Genomic DNA, 13,094 nt, shown 5'->3' with positions numbered 1-13,094 from the left:
AAAAAAAAAATACGCATATATTTTTGTTAAAATCCAGAAAAAAAATTTACTCTTGGTACGCAACAAAAGTTCATCTCTTTTATGATGAATTTCCACTTGACATTAAATGAACACATTTTTAATGACAATGTTGGGCATTCAAAATAGGAAAACTAGTCACTATATCTGTTTCCACATTGCATTTTTTAATACATACATTTTCTATCATTATAATGCCTAGTGGAAATTCGACATTAGTCTTCCTATATTATTATTATTATTATTATTATTATTATTATTATTATTATTATTACTTATTATGGCATATAACGCTGAGACCTAACTAGATATAAGTTCTGTTCGCTATGCAAAAGCCAGTAAGAATTAGCCAATAACCAAATTCAGAGAATCTTACTCTCCCAAAGAGAGAAACTTACAACAGGAATTAGCAAACATTTGCAAGCTTCACTGCCAAGGTGTATTAAACAAGGTGGTTTTGGGGCGACAGCTAAGTTTTTCGCCGTGGAGGCCATTATGTCAAAATGATGTGTTTGTTGTAACTCATACCAATGACAATGACCAATAACACCACCTTGTTAAATACGCCTTGTTCACTGCCAGCTGGCGTCCACGGTTGCATTTCGAACATAATAAATTGTTTACATTATTTCAGTCGGAAAACAAAACAGGGCCTATACGTATATCCCTTCTTATTCTGACTTTCTTCAACATAAGATTCAATTTCTTTGTGTAAGTCACTGTCGGATTTCCTATATCGACCGTGGTGTCGATTGTGTTACGATTACGAATACAGGAATTAATTAAGTTAATTGAGTAAACAAATATTTACATCTTTCTTTCATTAGTAAATCGCCAAAAAAATTATTCCTTTTTTAAATTGAACGAACTTGTTGATTCAAATTATTGTTGAAAAAAATGCAACCGTGTGTCAATAATTTCCCCAGCACGAACTTCCCCTCCAAATGAAATGTCAAAATTGTGCTCTCTCCTTGCAAGTTTTACTACATAGTTTTTTGGCCAAACGAATTTGGTAACAATTATTATCAACTTGTACAAGTTTTTGACGTAAAATACATCTTACGTTTCGATATGGAGGCTATGCTCAAATGTTGTAGTTGTAATTTTTAGAGCTTCACAAGAACGCTTATTGCACAAGAACTAGTGAAGCGATTTCAAAGAAAGGTGTGGCGTTTCAAAGACAAAATTCGACCACCTATCGACAGATACATTTCTATAAGTAACCAATTCGGTGTTTGTCGTAGAAACAACGGTAAATATTGGCTTATTTTGGGGTCAATTTTGAGACAGACTTTAAAGTCTGTCTAATGATTTGCAGATATAACTTTTATTTTCGGGATATATGTAGGTTCTTTGGAGCAGTAGAAATATTATCGTGTACAAATTTTATATATAAGTTCAACCAATAATGAGCATTTTTAAGGCAAAAGATTTTTGAAAAAATTTGCAATTTTTTTTTATTACCAAAATGCTCGAAAACCGCTCGAATGATTTTGTTTTTGTTTTCTTTACTCAACAATTCAGGTGTTTTCCTTTCGTTTGGTATATGGGAAGTATTGGTTGATATCTTCTAAGTATGTTTATTTTATTCAAAGGTATGGGCATTATAAATCAATCTTTGAAAAATGTAAAAACAAAAACAACATCAAAAATCTTATTATTACGATTCCGTTGAAAACATTTTTAAATATTTTCATGCAGATTTTTTAAGCTTAATCTGTTTTGTCAGCTGCTGGGACTTTTTTCAAAAAGTTCTTTAAAAAACTATTTTTATTCATAAAAAACTCCATTTTTGGAGGTATTTTCAAATCGGTCCAGCTTACGTAAATCTTAATATTTCTCCGAAATATTTTAGTGGACGTCTTAAAATATAATAGGTAGATAGAAAAAAATATATATAATAGATTTTGTAATTCAACTTTTTCTTCAACTTTTAACTTGAATGTGATATTAGTAATATCACGTAATCTACGTTTAAGTCTCCGACACAGCCTGCAGGTCAAGACGAAGGCGCTGGACTGATCTTTTTTGCATAGCGAACACTATTATAGTGTGCTAACCCTTAAATAGTAACCCTTAATAGCCACTCCAACCTGAGGTTATTGATGAAATTTAGCACTTTGAAGGGTGTCCCGAGTGTCTAGATTCTGGATGGAGACGATAATTGTTCTCCATGGTATAAGTTGAGTTATACGCGGGCGATCACATCCCTGTAGTCAAATGTAACAGTTTTAAACTACCTTACAACAAGTATGAACCGCATGCCCAACTAGTCAGCCAACTATCTTTTTCCATGCAATCAACTGGTATTTTTAACTACGAGATGTCAATTGTCCGATTTTGGTCAAAAATATACCAGTCTCATACTAGTTCAAAATAGACAGAAAAATACTTGTCGAATTATGGACCGAAACCACTACATTGGGAGTTAAAAAGTAAAAGTAAAAAGTAAATAAATTATATACAATAAAAAACTTTTGATTAAATACACTTTATATATTTCACATTTTTATTTAGCAGCCTTAGATTTGCTAATATTTAATGTCAAATTAAAATATAAATATTTCAGACTTTCTAACATAAATTTAAATGCATTTTTAATTAATTGTTATTAAAAGTAAAAGCATTCAGGTACAATTAATACTAAATTTTTTATCTTTTTTAATAATATTAAATATGCAAAAGAAAATATTTCAGTTAAAAATAAAGTAAATACTTTAGTTCATATTCAAGTTAATACTTAAATAAAAATAAAAGTTTTTATTAAATTAAATTAAATTCACTAACTTTGCACATTTCAGTCCCTTCTTTTTGAAATGTTATCAAAGTAATAATTAAAGTTTAAAATTTGAGATTTTGATAAAAATAAAATAAATAAACAATTCATGCAGTTATTAAATATTCATAATTTGTGTCTGTTGTTTTGGCTTGTTTATAATTGAAATTAATCGAATATCTATTTTCATCTTGTAATTAAAAAAAGTCAAAAATAATTGAAAATTATCAAAAATAACAAAATAATCATGTAATTAAAATTAATGAATTAATTAACAATTTTTAATTAACTATTGATTAAAATGGTGCTAATATTGGTATTTAATCATTAAGCGGTTATCCAAAAAAAAAACATGCTTTAATTAATAATCATTATGATTATTAATAAATTTTTAACATGCCTGGTCGATTGAATATGTACTCGCTTTAATGGTTGACAATATACCCAAATAAAAGTTGTAATATTTTTTGTACTTATTGTATTAAACTGTCGAAGTCAAATAAAACCGGGCATTCGTTTTGTACTTGGTAAAAGTCTGGCCATTTTCGAACTAGTTCGGTTTCAGTCAGGAAATTCTAGTTGTAAACTAGTATTTTTCCTGACTAGTTTGGGGTTCCACTGTAGGGATAGTATATGTTCCAAGGTTTGCTCCCCCAGCTCACAAAACCTGCATTTTGTCTCCTCCGAGAGTCCCATTTTGTGTAGACGAAAACACAGTCCGCTTCGTCTTGTCAGGTACCCGGTGAGAGTTCTTAAACCCTCTCTGCTAAGATTTAGCACTCGATCACTAAATCTTCCACAACACGGAGTTAGAAATCTTTCGAATTGCCTTTTACCCTTTGTCGTGCACCATTGGCTTGCATATTGCGAGTACTCCCATATCCTTAGGAGCTGTGTATCCTCTGAACAGATCACAGAAAGGCTGAGGGCTGATCAGGCTGTGTTGGTCACCGCATTACGAGGCAGTGTCAGCGCTTTCGTTGCCATCGAAGCCTCATGGCCCGAAACTCACCACAAGGTTATTAGTGTGACAAGGTGTTATTGGTTCTTAGTTTTTTTAGTATAATTTATCATCTGTCTACCAGATTTGCTACCGTTCTCCAAGAGCCTAGGGCTCTTAACGCTGGACATGATGTTTATTGTTGCCCCATTAGTCTTTCTGCGAAGACATTATTTTAATTGCGATAATTTCCGCCAGGATTGTGGTTGTGCACATTCACATCGGAACTCTAGGTAGGTTCCTAACCCCGTTTTTATCTACGTGTTAAATGACCGGTACGTTAGTTTCGGAGATATTCGCCAAGTTTTACCATGGAGCCTTTGATAAGTATAAAATGCCTTCGTGGCATTATTGGTAACCACTGTGGGATGTGAATCCAGTTGAGTCTCTTTATATTAATATTTTGTGTGAAATGTCGAACCGGGGCACGTAGCGGTTTAAGAATAAGATTAAGATTAAAATTAAGAGAAAGGTTAACGTGAGATTGGGATTGAAGTTAAGATCAGCACTAAGATTAGAACTAAGGTTAAGAAGAAGAAAAATATTGGGATTAAGCTTAAGAATGGGTTGAGATTGGGATTGGGATCGAAATTAGGTAAGGTTGAGAATAACAAGTTCTTTTTTTCTAAATTTTTTTTTGAAGTTTCTCCAGGGTTCGAAGCTATATCCTACCCAATGTTTGGTAAACCATGCCCCTCTAACCACTGGGAGACTGTGGATGCGTTAATTCGAAGTTTAGTTCCACAGTCGCTCGCTATAGCCAAGTAGTTTGAGTATGTCCCATCACCACTTGGCTTGCTGGTCCGAGCCACATCCAAGAAGAATGGCAAACCGCGTGTATTTCTACTTTGAAAACGCTTCTCATAAAACCATTTGCGGCTTAAAATTGTAGATTATTCCAGCTTGTGTTATAACAACAAGACGCACACCACAAATTGGAGGAGAAGTTCGGCCAAATAATATTCAAATCCAGACATCGCGTATAGGCAACTCATTTTTGTGCTAGCTGCTTTATATTTGCCAAACAGACGGTGCGTTTGATTCTCCTCCAATACTCAGAGTATGGTGAGTACCTGGTCTTTGGTGAATTTGCCAGATCTAAAGTCAACTGCCCAATCCATTCCCAGACGGTGCGCTTCTGTCTTTCACACAATATCCTCTATACGACTTTGTATTGCATATTAAGCACACTCAAATGGCAGTCAGGAAGCATGCTTTCTACCTTTATTACGTCAAATACCTCCTTCGCCTTCTCTTTATCTTCCCATATCGATTCTAAATATCGCGCTTTTCCCCCCATTGCAGGGGCATCCTTTCTTGCCTGCAGCTTCGTTGCATTCAACATCGTACTTGTTCTTTTTTCGGGCTTGCTGGAATACTTTTTCGGCAGTGGTACGTAATGTGCGGGAAATATGGACCCACTACTCGCATATGTCGGCTTCTTGAAGAGTACTCTCTGAGAGAAGGTGTAAGAGTCGAATGGCGAATGCATGTTGTAATGTCTGATGTGATTCCAGCTTTCCAGTGATCCGAGTCGATGTTTGATCCTTGGCGTGTGCTAACATCTAAAACACTGGAAGCGTGCCTTCTGTTTATCACAACATGATCGATTTCGTTCCTCGTTTTTCGTTTTGAAGACAGCTACGTAGCTTGATGGATCCTTCTATGCAGGAGCCTAGTACTGCTTGCTACCATAGATAATAAAATGAGATTTGCACCGCCACCTAGTGGTCTATTGTGCCGTCCTCCACACTTCACCATGCCTTCTCTAAACCTAAATCTCTGACAAATTTCAACAGTACCTGTGGGGATAGGGTTTGATTGTGGCCACATTGAGTTTAAACTTCTCTCACGCCTTCTGCAAACTGCATCGGTAAAGATAGCCGATAGCTTACTACCATGGTTCGGGCGCCGGCGAAGTCGATCAGCCTCAATCCGTTATGGCACGTTTTGTCGGAAGGGCTTGATTTTCTGACAGTGGGACTAAAGCTCTCTTCTCTTGTTCACCATGGCATTGAAATCGAGTTCGTATTCAGCTGTAATACATACATAAATACATGTCCCACACTACCCGTCCACCCCGTCTAATATGGAGAAAAATAGTTTTTATTGGAAGGCGCAAGAATATGAAATACCAAGTCGGGGATACTCCATCTTTTGGTGGTATTACCGAAATCCAGTTTCGACCGAAAGTGGGTTAAACTTACCGGAAGGTCATTTCTTTATATGGGGTTATATGCTTTTACTACAGATTCGGATTCTGCGCATAAAAATACGTAACTTTTATTTGAAACTTTTTCAACTTTCAACTAGTCCTGGACGAAAATGTTTTTTTATTGGAAAACGAAGAAATAAGTATTACCGACTTTCGGTTTCGACCGAAAGTAGTTCAAATAGGCTGGAGCTCCATTATTTTAAACGGAAATCCCTTATAGAAAAAAATTTCCTACAAAGGTAATGTATTTTTTCCGCAGATTCCGAATCTGTAATAAAAACCGAAATACTTCTGGTCAGTTAAACCTACTTCCGGTCGAAACCCGAAGTCGATAATACGACCAAAAGATAGAGAGAGCATCGCCGACTTGGTGATACACATTATTTCGTTTTCCAATAAAAAATATTTTCGTTCATTTAAAAAGCGGTGGACACCCTGTATACAAACATGTTTTTTGTCGCGAAAAGTTATAATTAATAGAATAAATTTGTGCCAACAAGTCTTAATTCTTCTTTACATCTCCACCTTCACACAGCATGCTACCCAACGAGGGCTCACTGCTATTCAATAGCACGGATGTGCCACTCCTACCGAAAGTCACACTACAAATTGTCGATCTGTCGCATCAACACGAAACGAATGATGTGCAAATTGGACAAAATCTAGAACTACAAATCATTGCTGAATACTCACCACACCAGCAAGAGTTGGTTAACTATGCACTGCCACCATTGCCCGACTTTCGCGCGACTTCGCTGATTGCCAAAACACAGGACAATCAAAATTTCGTGCAACTCATCGATGAACGTGGCTGCCCCATTGATGTCACGGTATTTCCCGCATTGGAGCGTAAACACTCAACTACACAAAATATGTTAAGAGCACGTTTTCACGCCTTCAAATTTGCCGGATCTTCGTTAGTGAACTTCGATGTGAATATACGTTTTTGTAAACAACGCTGCCTCGGAGATAATTGTTATCCATATGGTAGTGGTGGTGGTGGTGGTGGTGGTGGTGGTGTTAGCACGAGCCCCAGCAAGGATGACAGCTATAGCAGCGCTACAGCTAATCTTGTAAGTTCTGCTACACGAAAACGCCGCCAGATCCGGCCACCAATTAGGGAAGAGGAGCCAGAGTCTCCACTCTCGGATCGTTTTAAGGTTCAAAACCCCGTTTACATATCGACGGTGATGGATGTGCCCCAAGAACAGCTTGAAGAGATGAATTTGACGCGTGACTCAAAGACTGACAATATGTCGATGCAAGATTTGGGCATACTTCCACTGAACTATAATTTACACGTGCGTGGTCCTGATCAGGTCAGCAGTAATAGCTTTATTTATGGCGAGCGTGGCGTCTTACTGATTGCGGGCATTGGTATGTGCCTACTGACAGTCGGTATTCTATTAAAATTGAATTTTTCGTTTTTCTTTTTATTTCGTTGATTTAGATCACATGCAATTGGACAACTTTTGCTTGAATCAAAGCCTTCTCATCGCTCTACTGATTTTCTGGCTAATCTTTCAGGTTGCACTCATGTTCAGCTGCTGCTATGTTATACAGAAATACAAACGTTTGGCAGTAATGGATGAAGAACGCCGAAAGATCAAAGAGAGCCTAGACTACCTCGAAAGTCGACGCGTACACTGGGCGGACCAAGGTGGTTACACGCTTTGATAATAAATAAATTCAAATTTACACTTTTGCTTGTAAATAAATCTTGATTTTAGTGCAAGAAAGTTATATACAGCCCAATTCTGAATACTCCCGGGGTGTTTGTTCTCCGGGAATTCGTTTCTCCAGAGAAAGAAATCTTCCAATTAATAAATCCCAGTGAGTAGCATTTTCCTGAAAATAAGGCAGGAGGAAATTGGAACTTTGAAAGAGCTGTTTGACACTTTTTTGGCAGCTCAACTCCGCCATTTAAAAGAAAAATCCTCAGGGAATTTTCATTCATGATAGGAGGAAAGGGGAAAAAGAGAAAGCTCCCAGGGAGTTTCTGTTCAGGATAGGGCTGATAGTTTGCTTTATATTCGGTTTGTTAAAATCCTACTCTTCTTTTTTGGCGCTGGCCGAGGCTAATTAAGTATGCCGTTCGTTTTTCTTCTGTGTCAACTGACGTCAATTGGAAATGCCCAGTGAAATCAAGTTCTCCTTTTCTGGACTTACCATCACAAAAGTGCCATCAACTAAACTTGCTACCATCAGCAGATATCGCGTTGCATACTTTTAGGGCTGGAGCCTTGGTATAAATTTATAGATGTGCAAGCATGCAGAGCCACTTTATTTGATTACGCTGCACTATGTCAATACTATTGTAAGGCCTATAAAGCTCATCCTTCACTTGTCGACGGTATTCGCCTTCGTTACACAGCTTGTAAATCCTCCGTAGAATCTTCAAAGCCTTCAGTCGCTAGCCGGCAACACCTGGGGCAAAGACAAAGGAACATTGTCGGCAACATATAAGGTAATTGGCCAGCCGGTTCTAAATTATGCAGCGCCCGGGGACTAACAGGATGCAATGGACAAAGCTGCAGATTAAAAAAAAAAAAACACGGCAGTCCGGACGGTCACCGGATCCCTTCTGATGTCGCTACAGCACCACCTACATGACGAGCCTCAAATGCATCCTGTCAAGGAGCACAATATAATAGTATGTACGAAATTCCTAGTAGGATGCCTTAGACGTTGGTACCCGAACAGACCCTAATTGCCGCAGAGCCTTTGCCTAGACACGTCATAAGACATCTCTCAGAACTAACGGAGGTACATAAAACAACCTCTGGACCCGACTGCGTACCGATTGGCCATAAATGGTATTCACAGGGAGTCGGTCTCGAGATGACACAAACTCTAGACCTGTAAATGCCGTTTTGGGAGTACAGCCACCTGAAAAGGATGATACAGAACGCACCACCACAGCCCAACTGCAGCAGGTTAAGCTTCTACCTGAATGGGATAAATGCAAATGTGCCGAATGAGTGTCCGGCATGCGGAGTCACCTCACTACTCGCCACACCTCTTCGCATGTCCTCTAAACCCCACTTCCTGAGCCTCCCGTTAGTTGTGCTTGACGAAAACGATTGAGGACAAGCCGATCCACAGTGGTTAATAAATTTTTGATACATTTTTTTTTTATAAAAACTTATAAAATTTGCAAGAGATTAGTTGAGCTCAATGTTTGATTTTTCATTTGTTTATATTTTGTATTTCTTAGTGCAAAGTGCAGAAAGAGTGGCAATTTTGAAGAAGATCGATACAAAGTTATATAATAAAAACTTGTTTTATGATTCTCCAAAAACGAAAAAAATTAAAAACAAATAATTTGAAATGTTATGAAAAACTTTTCACCAAAAAGTTCTTTTTTGTTTTTGGTTTTTATAAAAATTTTGGGTATGCGGTTTTATTGATCATTAAATTTTAGTATACTGAAGTGCAAGTTGCAAATGGCTGAGAGTTTGCGTTGATTTTTAATAATATAACAAATGCTTTTATTTCCCATTTAGCAAGCAGATGTGCTCGAAATGTTAGCGAAAAAATTATTAAAAATCAACGCGACCTCTTAGCGACTTGCAGCTTGCACTTTATTATATAAAAATTTAATCATCTATAAAAATGCATACCCAAAATTTTTATAATAACCTAAAACAAAAAGAAAATGCTTTTGGTGGAGTACAATTGTTTTGAACTAGTTTTTATTATGTAACATTTATTAACTAGAAAAGGAGAATCAATCTTTTTTTTAAATAATCAAAAATCGGGATCAACTAATCTCTTGCAGACTTTATAAGCTTTAATTAAAAAATAAATAGTCAAGTTGGTTGAGAAATGAAAGCTCCAGTGAATTATGAACATTAAATTCCATTTACTAATCACTGTGCGATCTACACAGGACTAAGCAAGAGGCTACAGCAGAATTTGTATTAACTCTGATACCCAAGTATACGGACTTTTTCGAGATTATCGACTGGAATCCTGGGTTTCAAAATTTCAACACGCTATGAACATCAATGAATAGGCGCTTAACTTTCTGAAAGAATTTACGGGAGTTTTCCCGTCGACCAATATCACAAGCTTTTTTTTCTTACAACAAATATGTATGTATTTACGTATGGCTTCCTCTTTCAGCTCCCTGCATCCAACCCCCTAAACTTGCATTGCACCCGATTGGAGCTTAACCCCGTATGCGTCATCTTTTTCTCTGCAGCGGGCTCGCTGAAATCCAGTACTGGCCCTATACATTGATTTGTTGAGGAGTGCTCTCACAGAGCAGTTACGCGAGTGTCGTGGAGTACACGCCGCCTCCAGGGGCCACCAGTTTAAATCCACAGTGCTTAGACTTGGCGTAAAGCAATTCAACTAAAAATTGACGCCCACACAGATAGCTGGTTATACATCGTTTCGTCCGAACTGGAAGTGACAAGTCCTTAATGACTTGGCAAGGAGTCCGAGCGACTCTTCAAACTTCGAAAGCCCTGACGGCAAAATCACTGACTATCTCATCAACATTTCCAGTTTCTTTACTGCCAGAAACCTCATCATATCCGCTTTGAAATCCACCGCCATGCTTTTCACCAGGTTTAGGGGTTTCAGGTTTGAACTAGTCGCCACCTCATGTCGCCAACAAAGAAAGCCTGATGCTGGCGGTGAAAGAGCATAACATCATGCTGTCGAAGCAATTCCCCGTAGGATGTCATCGGGAAAACCACCCCAACAACGCTCTGTTTCGAAATGGTCCGCCCCGTCATACGAGTCGGCAACTGCTCACCAACCAACATCTTTCCGTATGCACCTCCAACCAGACCACCTTGGCAATGGAAGCACAACAAGAGCAAATTATCTTTCTCACTATAAATCTCACTACATGTCAGGTATAATATATGTAGCAAAATACCGCAGTTCTTGCCTTGCTCAGCGTATTTCTTCAATGGCAGGGAAACTAGCCTTCCCGAGAATAAATAAGCGGTTGGAACGGATGGGGCACCTTCATCCGAGGCGACGTTGCCCTTTACATTGGAAACTTCTTTTACACCAGCGTACAACCAGAACCTGATTTTTCTTTAAAGCATATTTTATAGTGCTAGACCCAGTCTCCTCATGATGAACAGACGCTGCAGATTTCAGTGCGCTGCAAACTGAACACGTCGTTGGCAGCCCACTGAAGCTCCGCTGTAACCCTTATCTTGTTGTTGTAGCGGCTACTCAACTCCGCTTAGATCGGCTAGTCCCTTAATCGTTGACGTCACGCTCAACAAATGGGAGACTCAGTGCGGTTTAGGGGGCATGCGCAGAGATGTATCGAGGTAAGGTACGAGTTTAACCTACTGTAGGAGAAGCTCGGCCAAACACTAACATATGTGTAAGCGCTAAACTATTATTATTATTATTATTATTATTATTATTATTATTAGTTACCAAAGCTAAGTTGAGCTCTAGTGGTTCGAGTCTCCCGAGGCAGACAAAGCTCTGTCTCGTCTACGTCAAGCGGTTGTTCCCAGAACTTTATTCACAGATCGATAGTCAGTGTAGGTCAATACTGATTCCCTGTGAATGCCTCGATGGGGTCAGGTGGTTTGTGTTGTGTCGGAGTAGCAAGGCCTCTAGTGCCTTATCAGGGTTATCAGAAGATAGGACTCTCCCAGGTTGGCCGGTTAAGCAGTGGGACCACCCTCCCCATTTTCCAGATGTCTGGAATGATTAGAGTGGCCGTAGACAAGTTGTGTTCCATAACGCAGGACCCAATTTTTTTAGTATTAGCATGTATCCGTCGGGTCCTATGTCGTCACGATTCATCACGTTGGACAGTTGTCTCGCGGTTGACCAAAGCTTGTTCGACGGGAGAAGCGAGGGCGACTTACGGCTCTCGGACTTCGACGAGCAATGATGAGGTACCCACCGCCCTTAAAAGTAGCCCAGATCAATCTGCATCATGCGATTGCGTCTGTAATTGCAAGCAGGTTTTCGACGGACGATCTGGGCATATTATTAATTCAGGAGCCGTGGACTTACAGAGGCCTCAAAGGAGCAAGTAATAAGGTAATATAGGACCTCGCCGCGGGGAGGCCCAGAGCAGTAGAGTGGAGAAGTTCAGACGTTAACAGAAGTGGCGAGTCGTTACTAGAGTACATATTAAGTGAAGATCTGAGCATAAATACTGTGGGAAATAGCCCGACATTCATCACTAGAGTAAGGCAGGAGGTCCTTGGCCTGACCCTCAGCAACAATATGGGTAACGATCTGGTCAAACAATGGCGGGTGTCCACGGAGCCCTCCATGTCAGACCATAGAATTATCCAATTCTTCTGGGAGCGGAGGTCAAGGCTTACGCTCCGATGAGGAACCCCAGAAACGCTAACTGGGATAAATATAGAAAGCTTTTAGCTTTAAACCTAACGGGTTTAGAGAGGGAACATTGAAGAGATGGCTGTATTTCGCTAGAAAATAACTATAGCTGCCCCCGAAACCAAACCAAACGTGGCGACCAAAACCGCGTACGCTCATTAGATCCCACGACAGTCGGGTCTACGTAACCGGAACGTAACAACAACCAAAACCGCGTGGTGGTCAAGGCAGCTTTCAGCGCTCCGGAAAGAGGTACGCAAACTCTTCAACAATGCCAAGCTAGGGGAGGCCGCAAGGAGATTAGGAAGGTGAAGAGTGCCAGTTTTAGAACCTTCTGTGAAGGTATTTCGAATACCCTAGCAGCTGCGAGGCTACACAATGTTCGAGCTAAAACGCAGTGACGGCACGTACACTAGAAGCTTGGAAGAGAGAGCTAACACTCTGCTTGAGGCACATTTCCCGGAGGCCACTCCCATTGAACTGGAGCCAGAGATTGAGCGGACCAGGTGCGACCATTTGACTGCAAACTGGCCAGAAGTATATTCACCCAGAATTCAGTCGGATGGGCGCTGGGTTCGTTTGAGCGATTTAAAGCAGCAGGGGTGGATGGCGTCCGGCCAGTCATGCTGCAACAGGGTGGAGAGAACACTAACTAACACTGTACCTGGATAACATTCAACAGCTGTGGCGAAGAAAGCGGGTAATCTTTATCCCAAAAGAGGGTAAAAGAGATTATATCGCCA

The 13,094-nt window shown here is 39.4% G+C and overlaps 1 protein-coding gene across 1 annotated transcript; it reads left to right on the top strand.

The window, feature by feature from the left end:
• Positions 1–6,534: 6,534 nt before the first annotated feature.
• Positions 6,535–7,841, top strand: LOC118737303. The gene is made up of 2 exons (XM_036467718.1): positions 6,535–7,386; positions 7,460–7,841. Exons 1-2 carry the CDS (start codon positions 6,546–6,548, stop codon positions 7,684–7,686), a joined length of 1,068 nt encoding a protein of 355 aa, XP_036323611.1. The 5' UTR covers positions 6,535–6,545; the 3' UTR covers positions 7,687–7,841.
• Positions 7,842–13,094: the final 5,253 nt, after the last annotated feature.

This window comes from Rhagoletis pomonella, unplaced genomic scaffold (assembly GCF_013731165.1).
Source record: "Rhagoletis pomonella isolate Grant_MI unplaced genomic scaffold, Rhpom_1.0 Rhpom_scaffold_00004, whole genome shotgun sequence".
NCBI lineage: Eukaryota > Metazoa > Arthropoda > Insecta > Diptera > Tephritidae > Rhagoletis > Rhagoletis pomonella.
This window is presented reverse-complemented; position numbering and strand designations above follow the sequence as displayed.

What these genes read in the sequence shown, in the direction of transcription:
- LOC118737303 (XM_036467718.1), top strand. Translation starts at nt 6,546, where the DNA reads ATGCTACCCAACGAGGGCTCACTGCTATTCAATAGCACGGATGTGCCA. An exon ending in CTTACTGATTGCGGGCATTG is followed by an intron (nt 7,387 to 7,459) that starts GTATGTGCCTAC and finishes TCGTTGATTTAG; the next exon opens with ATCACATGCAATTGGACAAC.